Source organism: Arvicola amphibius, chromosome 12 (genome assembly GCF_903992535.2).
Source record: "Arvicola amphibius chromosome 12, mArvAmp1.2, whole genome shotgun sequence".
NCBI lineage: Eukaryota > Metazoa > Chordata > Mammalia > Rodentia > Cricetidae > Arvicola > Arvicola amphibius.
The window spans coordinates 59951403-59963421 of NC_052058.2; the positions used below are offsets into that span (position 1 = coordinate 59951403).

A 12019-nucleotide genomic window follows, 5' to 3' on the forward strand; every position below is an offset into this window, starting at 1 on the left:
TTGGGCTAAATCTAATGACTGCTAGTGCAAACTCATTTTACTGTTTGCAGTGTTTATACACACATACACACAAAAGCTTACGTGAAAGTTCAGAATGAACCTGCATCCTGATGACAAAATCAAGAAAAATTCCCCAGATAAATTTCATTCCATGCCATCGCCACTTCTGTCCCAATAGGTTTCAAAGTGTTCTCTGTCCTCTAAAAACATCACGTGTAAAAGGGGTTGCTCTTGGCATATCGTGGCCACCCCACCAATCTGACAGCTTTGCATTAGGAGGCTCTCAGAAGGTGAGAGTATGAAGGGATTAAGGTAAACAGCTCAAGGAAATTATGATGAGAAAAAGCCAGGCTGCTGCATAACACCCTTTGTGCAAAAAAAGTAAGATTCCCATGGAAATAGGACCTCATTTTCCACCCAGAGATTCAAGAGTTAAAGGGATATGCTTTGGAATACTCATTTTATCATGGATTATGAAACTGTATTTCCAGATCTAACATCAGGGTTTTGGCCCACTCACTGAATCTTCCTCAGACAGATAAGAGGGTTAAAGTCTTATGATGCCAAGAGGTTATGTTTGTGTTGATTTGTAAGGTGCCACAAACTGTGTGCATGCAAACAGGCAACCCCCTCCAATCCACTGAACAGCATCTCTGGGTACACTGAGGAAGATGATGAGACCAAACTAAATCTCTAGGAGCTGAATGAGAGATCTGGCATTAAAACAACCCCCCAGTATGTATAATTTTTCTGAACGTGGTCATCAGAGTTGAACCTCAAGTATATGCTATCTCCAGCATGCAGTTCATAAATCCCTCCTATAGTTAGAATTTGAAAGTCATTTGTTGCAGACTGTAAGACATCTCCATCTTTAATTATCTCTACTATAAATTCAGCAGAGTTTTTTATGTCTTTCTTAGCAAAAGGAGTCACTTGTCCATAGATTAAATACTCGCCATCCTGAAGTATCCCCAGCTTCCCATCAGATGTCATATTGACACAAAGAGGTTCAGGAGATGTCATTTGCCACTTTGAAGATGATAGTTCTATAAGAAATTGAAAATGAAGGGAAAAAAGAAATCATTATTACTTCATCCTCTACCTGGTCGCAGATGTTCTTTATTACCTACATACTAATTTACTTGGTCTATACTAGTTTTTTCAGACCATATTTTAAATAGATTGTGAGAATCAACCATTTCTCTGTTTCAGAGAAGTTGCAGATCCTCATGGATCTATACCTCTTCCCAGGTAATAGGAATGAACAAGGGAGGGAGAGGAGAGAGGAACCACACAGCAAGACTAGAATATGGACTGCTCATAATTCATGCATCCCCATGTCTTTCTTATATGGACAGTATTTACTCAGTGGTGGTTTACCAATGACATATTCCCTAATCAGTCTACATGCAACATTGCTCTCCTGTGACTCCCTTGTTCTATACTGCTTTAATTTTCTTCATAGAAAGTATTAGGAAAAGCTTATTATAAATTAATTTGACCATTTTTCTATTGTCTTACATCTACTTAAATATGACTTCTTTGATAATAATCATTCTCTATTTTTCCAGTTACTATATTCCCATCACCGTGAGCTTCTAGAATAGTGTGAACTCTATAAACTTTTTTTTTTTTTTTGGTTTTTCGAGACAGGGTTTCTCTGTGGCTTTTGGAGCCTGTCCTGGAACTAGCTCTTGTAGACCAGGCTGGTCTCAAACTCACAGAGATCCGCCTGCCTCTGCCTCACGAGTGCTGGGATTAAAGGCGTGCACCACCACCGCCCGGCTTTTTTATTTTGACACGGGAGTCCTGCTGTATTGCCCAATCTGGGCTCAAATGGATGAGTTCTGGTTTATGTTGTTGTTGTTTTTGTTTGTTTGTTTGTTTGTTTTATATGGGAGTCCTGATATATTGCCTAATCTGGGCTCAAATTGATGAGTTCACGTGGTCCTCCCCCCTCAGCATCCGTAAATATCTCTAAACTGGTTGACAGATCTGTTTCTGAATTTGATGCTTTGTGTCTGAAATATATTTCTTCATATCACTTTCAATTCCACATATCATTATCTAGCTTACTTCCAAATATTTACTGGTACATTGATGGCTTTGTAATTAGAAATAAATTTATTTAATTAAATATAACTACCCCTAGTCTAATACTGCCACACGGGATAATGTATCCAAATTTAGTCTTTCCTTTTCCTATGTACTACACTTACCTATTTCCCTAATCTTAGGGAATGTGCAACTATGTAACTTCAAGGCCCCAAGAGATGCTTTTACTGGTTCAAAGTTCTTCTCTCTAATACTCAATAACTTTAGTTATAAAGGGCAAAGCCCTAGAATAAGTAACACTGGCTTAAATTCCTTTTCATACAGAAATAGCTAGTAGAAGACTCGGAGATAGATGCTGGAGGAGAATGACGGACTGATGACTAGAGAAAAAAGCAAAGACTCGCAGCATCCCCAGCAAACTCTGTATTTCTCCTTATTGGCACGCAGGAGGCAGATCTCTCAGAACAAGTATAGCTTTTTTTTCTATCTAATTCAATTATGAATTTTTTTTAAAAGAGCATCTTAGCATCATTTTTATCACAAGGAGAAATTTCAAACATTATTCTATTCCTTTCACTGGCAAAACAAAATACAAAATTAGGGACACATTCAAAGAATGCCCCCAAGCTCTGAAAGCCAAGGTATTTTGAAAACCTGGAGCAAAAGATAAGAGTGAAAAACTGAATTATAGAAATCATCTACTCTCAAATACAAATGTGTTTGTTTGGCAATACAAACAACCAAAAATGTATACACTTGATGTTTTGAATATATTCTAAGGAATATCCTGAGCGTCAAGGAGATGCTAGCTTTTCTGTCAGCTTGACACAGCCTAGGGACACCCAGGAAGAGAATCTAAGTGAAAACTGTCCACAGTGAGTTGGTCTATAAGCGACTGTCTTAATTAAGTTGAAGGACGTGAGAAAATCCAGCCCCCTGCGGTTGGCACCATTCCCTAGGCAAGATGTTAGGAACTGTAAGAAGGTAGAGAAATGGAACTGAGCATAAGAAAGCAAGCGAGCAGGCATGCATACATTTCATTTCTCCCTGCTCTGTGAGTGTGACGGGATGCTTTAAGCTCCTGCTGCCACCATTCCCCCACCATGGTGGACTATAATCTGCACTTGTGAGCTAAAACAAATCCTTTTTCTTCAACGGTTGCTTTTTGTTGCGGTACTTTATTGGGGCAACAGAAATGAAACTAAAACACTCAGCAACACTGTTTTTCATACATTTTCTGAGCAGCTATCAGGTGACTGTTAAGGAAAGTGACTCAGAAGCAAAGAGGAAGTGCCTGTTCCTCTTCTGTGTACTTACTCACAGCAGTAATGTTTCCCATACACTCTACTAGAAATGAGAAATTTGTGAAATATGAGAAGGACTTTGAGGAAAGGTGGTAGGAATCTTTAACAGACTACCAAACTAAAAGCTGACTACTTTATTCATATCCACGAGTTCTTCTGGTGTGATATATATGCTTAACATATATACATGTCACCAAATGTGGGCTTGTCAATCTAGTTCAGCTCTGGAAGCCTCGGCTCTCACTAGGCTGATGGCCAAGTATAGAATGAGTGATTATAATTAAAAAAATAAATAAAGGAAACTGGACAAAAAAAGTTGTACAGGATTTTTTTTTGAGGGCACTGACAGATGCCTTCTTGCAGCAGAAACTAAGAAAAATGAAAGTTGGGTTACTCACCAAACTTAACCATACAGGGCTCTTTGGCAAATGCCTGCAGAAGGAAAAGAAGAACTGGTCAGGTTGATGGCACAGTTGCTACTTGCTTGGCTGAATTATTTAGCGCTTAAAGATTCTTCAGCAAACCACTATCCAAAGCAAAAAATGAAAAAACCCACCACACATAGAGACCTGTCGCATTTCTTTGCTTCCTTTACAGATGACTGGCTCTGTCCTTTCCATTTGACTTACAGTAGCTTTGACATTAGCGTTTTAGAAAAGATAGGAAGAAGCAAGTGAAAAAGTAAGGTATGGGGATACAAGGAAGAGGTGTAAATAGATACACTAAAATTTAGCTGTATAAGGAGACAAAACCACATGAATAGAGTGATGGGCAATATTATTTTAGTTTTAAAAATTATATCATTGAATGATAGATTTGACAATGTGAAGAAAGATAGCAGATCTCTTTGGGTATCTTTCATTCACTTTGGGGTCATTCATTTGGTGTATCATTCTGTTCATCTAGCTTTGACCCACAAGGCAAGTATTGAATTTCCCTGTTTGTGCTCTTTCCCTCTAGCTTACTACAAACAGCAGTCTCTATATCCCTATGGTTTCCCAAGATTATCTGGTGCATATGAGAAGAAGATAATGAAACCTCTACTTATGTTTCTCTTTACTTAAAATAACAATAAATTGACTTTAGAAATATTTAATGTTTAGAAAACCACATGCCATATGCAATGACTGAGAATCAGATACAACTGTTTCAAATGTCTACCACATGCCACAGCATACATGCTGAAAGATGACATTAGTTATGACTAGTTTACAAATGCAATCACTTAAATGTTGTCAAATGCTTGGGAATAAAATAAGGCGTAACTATCAAAGTTTTTGGTACTCAAAATTCATATGTTTCCTTGGAGCAAAGTGCTCAAAAGACTTTTTTTACATTTGGAAAGTGATATATGTTCCTTTTGAAGAATCTGTCCGGCTATTGTGCTAGGAAACAAAACTATAGAGAATGAAAGGCAAAAGCAATGAAAACAATTAAGCCCGGACTGGAGCTCATGAAAACAGGAACGCAGTGCCTCTGACCAAGGTGCTGGCGAAGAGGAAAAGCAACAGCTGTTCTGTATAGTGATGCATGCCCAACATAACAGCACTTAGGAGACTAAAACAGGGGGACCATGGGTTTTAGGTCAAGCTAGGCTATATTTCAAAGAAAGCAAGAAGTAGCTGGAGTTCTTGACAGGAATACTGGTGTGAGACAATAGGAAGAAACAAAGGTAATGCCAAGATTTGGGACTGCACTCATTGGAAAAAGTAAGTTAATTGGCAAGATGGGCATGACTAAGAGAAATAAAGTAAGAAAGGCCCAATTATGAGTTTTGGATGTGTTGATTTGTGGTGCTTCTGAGATATCAAGTAGGCGGTTAGATATGCAATGCCGAGACTCTGCTTTCAGTCGACCTGATGTTATATGTGAACATCAAGTCCATGAGTGTAGACAGATGAGTACTGGAACCCTTTGGTAGTCAGAGGTCTGACAATGAGGAGGAACTCTCTAGGAAGATCAGTGAATCTGAAAAGAATGGAAGTGTGTGATGTTTGGGAACCAAGAGAAGAAAGTCTTCTAGAGAGGAGACTGAGCAGTTGGTGTCAAAGGTCACTGATAGATCAAAAAAGAAGAGGGCAGAGACTTGACTGGTGGAGTTAGAAACATGGTTTCTATAAGAATTCCTGACAGAATAGTTGTGTAATAGTTTGTGTGATGTGATATGAGCACAAGTTTCACCAGGATAAATTTAAGATGAGATGAGATGAGAAGAGAGAAATTGGGAAATTTGCTACACAGGAGGATAGTAAAAGTGAGTGGGACCTGGATAAGGGTGAGAAGTCAAAGAGGCGTTTGTTGTTGTTCCTTTGTTTTGGGTTCTGTCTTTGCTTGTTTGATATGAAGGAGATGACAAGTTTGCTTGTCGCCATTAAATGGGACTATTCCAATTGAATGAGGCAGGCAAGAACTTTAGCAGCGCTCTGAGCAAGTGAGACATGCAAGAATGAGTTCAGAGGTGGCTCTGGCAGGGACGTGGATAATGCACCCATGCAGATGAAGGAAACGCAGAATGTATAGACACAAATGCAGGCAACTGGCAGACATAAGATGGGAAATGGTTCCTGAAAGTTCAGAGAGGCGCCAAGGGTGTAAGGTAGTCTATGAAGGAGAAAGACTGGAATAGGGAAGTACACACCATTTCCACGGCAACAAGGAAGCCCCACTTAAAGCTGGTGGCCATGAGTGTATAAAGAAAGAATGTTCAAAAGGCCTTGTGTTTTTCTCGGAGACCCAGTACTGCTGGATTTAGTTATTGCTGGAGTCCTTTGATGGCCAGGTTTTGACATGGGATTTTAGTGGTGAGAGAAAGAAGCAAGAGAGCGAATTTGTGTAAGGAACGAGGTGTAATTAAAGACTCTGGAGCTTAGCTGTGTAATGAGAAAAAGAAAAGACATGGATGAAATGAAATATTTTAATTCTAAAGAGCTGCCCCATCCAATGATAGTGATAATTAAGTGTCATGGCAATTAAGAATATACAAAAATGCTGTGGTAAATTTTTATCTATGTTTCTTTGTGAGGTGTTTTCAATTGTTATAGTCAAAATCATAAATCAAGTTAAATTGGAATAAAAATCTTGAGTTCCTATATTATAAAATGTTAAACTAAAATTAAGAAAATAAAGCAAATATCAAATTACTGGGGCTTTGAATGTGACTAGGAGGTAGAGGTACTGAGTTTGAACCCCATAATCACAAAAAAAACAGTATTTCAGCTCTTTTGTTATATCTGTATCATGTGCGAATATATTATAGAAAACTTAACATCTTAGCTAAAACAAAGTAGATTTAGACTGGAAAATCTGTGCTAAACCTTTAGAACAGTGACTTTCCATCTTATATGTCTGTTTTGTGTTCATGGTATTGTACTCAGATATAAGATACTATTTGGGTGAGTTCGAGGCCAGCCTGGTCTACAAGAGCTAGTTCCAGGACAGGCTCTAAAAAAGCTGCAGAGAAACCCTGTCTCGAAAAACCAAAAAAAAAAAAAGAAAAAAGAAAAAAAAGATACTATTTGGCACACATCTGTTGGAAATTATAATAAAAGTATTCTATTGATAAGGAGATATAATAGAAAATTATGGAAACCATAAATCTAAAAACCATAAGTAACTGAATTTCTTGAAATCAGTTTTACTCTTGAAATTAATTTATCCTATTTTGGCTTTTCTTAGACGAGATGTCCAAATTCAATTTAAAATGACTGATAGACTTACAGCAGGGACTCCAAAACTCATTTCCTCATCCAATAACCAGGGATAATAGCAGAGTTCACTGAGCTGTTGTTCTACATAACTGTGCTGACTCTTGGGAAGGGCTTCTCCAGACATTCTATCTGAATATACTCAGTAAATATCAGTTATTTTGGTCATGATACTGGATATAACGAGGAATTAAACAAACAGCTTAAGTACCTATATTCCCAACATCATACTAATGTTGTAAGAGAGACAAATTTAATGTATAATTTCTGCCTCTCAAGATGTTTGTAATCTAACTAGAGAGACACTATTGCTTATATGATGCAATTAAACAGGCACCTAAATATAAATGTTGTGGATTGTGTCCCAGCTGTTACCATGTGTAAGAATACACAGAGAACTTAAATTCATAGACAAATGAGCTGACAGACAAACATCCAGAAAGTCAATTGCAAACCTCTTTAATATCTATTTAGAGTTACAAAACACCACTCAGCTCATCTTTAGCTATTGCCATAAGTGAAAATCCAAGTGGAAAGTCATCAGTTTGGTTGAAAACTGTGGTCTTCTGACTGAGGAAGGGATAAGGTCAGACAAACCATGCCTGTTTTAACTGACCTTGCTAGTCAGTATTCATTGTGATCTTCTAACTAACAATGCTATGAAAATTAATCACTACCGCCTATCTAGTGTCTACTGTGAGTCGGGCACGTCAGGCACTTCACTGCCTCATTATTTCTTGAGGCAGCTCTAGAAGAGTTAGTGTGTTCCTTCTGCTGAGGAGGAAATGAGGACTAGGTGGTGATGTAAGGAGCCCAAGGTCATATGGCTGATAAGAGGCGAGGTTGGGATCCAAAACCAGACTGTCTCATTCAAAACACTCAGCCTACCACTCACAGAAGCCATTTCTATTTATAATTCTGGTGATATTATAAAGAGTTACACACAAGCCTTTTGGTTTACTTTTAGTTTTGCTTGCTTCCATTTAGAAGGGTCAGTTGGTCTTCTAACCTCACTTTGGTTTAATCCTAGATTACTTGGTTTGTCTCAAACTGGCCAAAATAGACTTTAGACTAATCCTAACCTCCTCTGTCTGGAAACAAACCCTACTCTATTTGTTTGCAAGTACAGTTGTACAAATTCCAGTTTCCCTTCTGGAAGCCTATCCATCCTTCATTTCACTGAAGAAAGGGACTTTCCTGAATCATTGGATTCTTCAGAGGGAACTGCCGTGAACTACTTTCACAGAGGAGTTGGCCAAACTCCTTGAGCTCAGAGCATAGTCTATTAACTAAATGTCTTCTAGAAGAGAGAGAGAGAAAAAAATTCTCCCAAGAAAATTTCTGCTGATCTGAAAGGAACCAAGCTAAAAAAGATTACTATCTGAAGGGGTTTTTTATAAATGGAGATTTGCATGAGAAAAATTGGAGTGGAGAAAAATATAAAAACGTTCTGAGTTCCTACCTATGCAAAGGTGGAAGTCACTGCCACCTGCCATCCTCTTAGATTTCTCTGCTCATCAATTTTTTTGGTAGCTAATAAGGAAAGTGTAATTCTCAAGCTAATACTAAAGCCCAGTGGTTTTTCCATAGTAATTAGGCTGCCTGGCATTCTGGCAGGAAAATAGACTCCAAAACCATTTTTACTTCCCTAAGTTTGGACTATCCTCACAGGTATTTTTTAGAGGGGGAACCCTTCATTGAGAGGGGTATGTTCTTTTGAGGGGATAATCTGTAATCAAATCTCAAAGCACCATGAATTAACTGTTTGTGGAAAGAGGTGTCACTTGGAACAAGTCTTTCTCCCCCACTCATCACTGCAGGACTCTTTGACACCTAGACTCAGTGCACTTCAGAACCACCTGACTAATAAGACTTGAGGGGGTTTACAGGACAAAAAAGCAATGTGAAATCAATGCTATTCTCATTCTTCCTCCTTTTCAAAACTTTCCACACTTGAGATGCTGATAGTCCTTTCCCTTTGGCTCAACATTCATTGCTTTAGAAGCTCTCATCTTTGTTCCTTCTTTGGAAGTATAGGGCTGGGATTAGAACTCTCTCTGCCTCTCACCCACTTATACAGTTACAGAGTACAGAATAATGGGTTCCTATGTAAGCTTTTCCCCAGAGCATTCTAACTAACCTTGGCTCTACAGCACACTACTTCCTCCTGTGCCTTTCCTCAATGTCTTGCCAGTGTAGAACCATACCTTTAAAACCATCACTGGTTGGTCTCCTTAGACAAATGCTCTAACCCTTCCCTACTCAGGTATACATCACTTTATTCTGCCCAAGGTTTAGAGTCTTTTAAAGTAACGGGCTAACTCGTGAATTAAATGAAGCCTTATTTCATTTCTTCTGGTCAAACACTTTCTTTTTCTTTTGTAGTTTTTCGAGACACGGTTTCTCTGTGTAGCCCTGGCTGTGGTGGAACAGAAAGCTAACTTCTAGAAAGAACCTAAAATATATACATTCCCAGTACAGATCCCATCAAGATCCACAATTTAGACTGTAATTCACTGGGAAATTCCTGATAACCATCAGGGGCTTCCCAAACAAACATGTTCTCCTCTTTTCCTCCATGAAGCCTCCCAGGTCACTCCAGGCCAAAGTCATCATCCTTGCTTTAGACTTCCTAAACTACAGGTACACGTGGCACCCTACACTTAGGTAAATTGACCAATGTAATTATAGCTAGCAGGGCATTAAGTAAACGGATCCAGTCTCCCAGCACCATGTTGTAAACCTAAAATACTAGAATCAGAACAATGAAACACGCGTGTAGTTGGTTTTCATGAGATTCACCTAGAACTGGAATACAGATTTTCTCTCTTCTAGCTCAGCACCATTTCCCTCTTCCACATGCTCTTGCTTCCTGTGATTTCATTCTGTCTTCCACTATCATTTTGTATCCCTACCCCATTGAGACTACTGCTTGTCTGGAATCGCATGAAGAAGAGCACCATGCTTCAGGTCTCTTCTTCGCCCACCAAGATGAGACTAGTGGAGTGCCAGGGAGGGAAAAGGACCCCCACAGACACCTTTTGAAGACTCAGTTTAAACATGTAGTCCCATGTAGCTCAAGCCCACAGTGGGCACTTAGTGTCCTCTGGCGCCTTTTGTCTCAAGACATTCAGGGGCCACGTCCTTACAAGACTGCAATTTTTTTTACACTGTACCCTCAGATCTCTTCCTTCCCACTACCTCCAGCAACCGCTGAATGGCAATGATAATAGTCAGACTAACAATTAAACAACCTTTATATACTATAATTAGCACCTGTAGGTTCCTTTACCACCTTACCTTGACTGAAGTAAAGATCAGCGCACCCGTGGTATAGAAAAGCAGCAACAGCAGAGGAACCATGCATAAAAGCCATGGCTTCTTGAACCTCTGTGCCCCTCGAGGACTTGGCGGGCTCAGAGGCATTTCCTCCACGAGGCTAGAACTCATTCTCTGACGGGCTGAGAGCTCTGGAAAGCAGATATGCACAAGTGATGGATGAACGATGCAATGTCATGTTTTATAGTAATTAAGCCGTGGGTGTGAGAGGTGGAGTTTTCCTTTGGAACACTGTTGAGCACTGACAGTCATCATGGCAGCAGGCCAAAACTACGAAAGGAATGGGGAGGCTTAGAGCCAACAGAAACACGGGAGGGAAAAAAAAGCCACTATGAGGCAAGTTCAGAAGGAAAAAAAAAGTCTTTACTAAAGCAAGAGGAAGTACTGTGTGCATGCACAGCCAGCCTCGGCTGCTGGAAGATACTCCAAAATTATTCCCAATGAAGAAAAAAAAATCTTATAAGAGTAAATAAAACTTAAAGCTATGTTTTATCATACTGCATATAGAATGACTGGATGGGTCAGAGAGTTAGAGAGCAGGGATGCACGGTTTGAACAATATAGTTCCCATGAAGTTACCATATTACACACTTTACATGTGTACCGCTTTATAATACACCATTTTTATCTATCAGTTACACCTTGATAGCAGTTTAAAATATCAGATCAAAGCTATAGTCACAAAAAATTAACTTTCTAGGTTACAAAATGTGTTTGTTCTGAAACAGTCTTGAAAAAAGCTGCAACTGGGGCTGGAGAGATGGCTCGGTCATTAAGATTGCTTGTCACCTTTACAAAGGATCTGAATTTAGCTCCCAGCAGCATCGTGGTGATGCACGACCATCTATCGCTCCAGTTCAGGGGACCCAACGCCCTCTCTGACCTCCAAGGCACCAGACACTCACATTACGCACATACATATATATGTGGGCAAAGCATTCATATACACAAAATAAATCTAAAAACTTTTTTAAAACCTGCAAATACATTACTAGAACTTAGTAGATATTGGAAAATAAAACAATGGTCAATTTTCTCTTACCTTGACCATGCTGAAACTAAATTCCAATGCTAGCATCAAATAGCAATAATGTTATCCTTTAAAAGGTTATTTCCTTGACTTGACTTGTACTCTGCCCAATTAGAGATTATTTTCCCCTCCTGACATCAAAATGCCAATTTAGCATAAAACTGAAGAAGTCCCTTGTTCTCTGTACCTGAGCCTCCTCATCTGCTAAAACAAAATTATTGCGTGTCTTACAGAATGTCAGTATCATTTGCTAGAAACCTTATGGGCTTTTAATCTAGACACACCTGAGAGCATTGCCCAATAGAGCTCATCCCTAATTTACTGTATGGCACATTAGTGGATTTCTGCGAACCTAGGTTTGTACTTCATAATAGTTTTGCAAGAATAAAATAAATGTACAAAGTTTAGCTTACAAAAAATATCCCATAAGGGTTAGGATAGTTTGTCTCTGTCCTCTTTAGAAGTGTGGTGGTAAACTCCATTATAAAATCCTAGGAAAGAGTGACTATTTCTTATTATTTTTCATAGGAAATAATTCAGCTGAAGTTAATTTAAGAAAGTTTTTTTGGAGACTATTTTTTTTAATC

The 12019-nt window shown here is 38.9% G+C and overlaps 1 protein-coding gene across 1 annotated transcript; it reads right to left on the reverse strand.

Annotated features, from left to right (window-relative positions):
* Positions 1-693: 693 nt before the first annotated feature.
* Tnfsf18 (TNF superfamily member 18) lies at positions 694-11726 on the reverse strand. Its single transcript, XM_038348563.2, has 4 exons — positions 11717-11726; positions 10364-10533; positions 3758-3791; positions 694-1046 (listed from the first exon to the last, which is right to left on the reverse strand). The coding sequence occupies exons 1-4, from the start codon at positions 11724-11726 to the stop codon at positions 694-696; spliced, it is 567 nt and encodes a 188-aa protein (XP_038204491.2).
* Positions 11727-12019: the final 293 nt, after the last annotated feature.

Coding starts and splice junctions, on each gene's coding strand:
- Tnfsf18 (XM_038348563.2), bottom strand. Junction 3,792..10,363: donor TGATCTTTACTTCAGTCAAG/GTAAGGTGGTAA, acceptor TTCCTTCTGCAG/GCATTTGCCAAAGAGCCCTG. Junction 1,047..3,757: donor GCCCTGTATGGTTAAGTTTG/GTGAGTAACCCA, acceptor AATTTCTTATAG/AACTATCATCTTCAAAGTGG.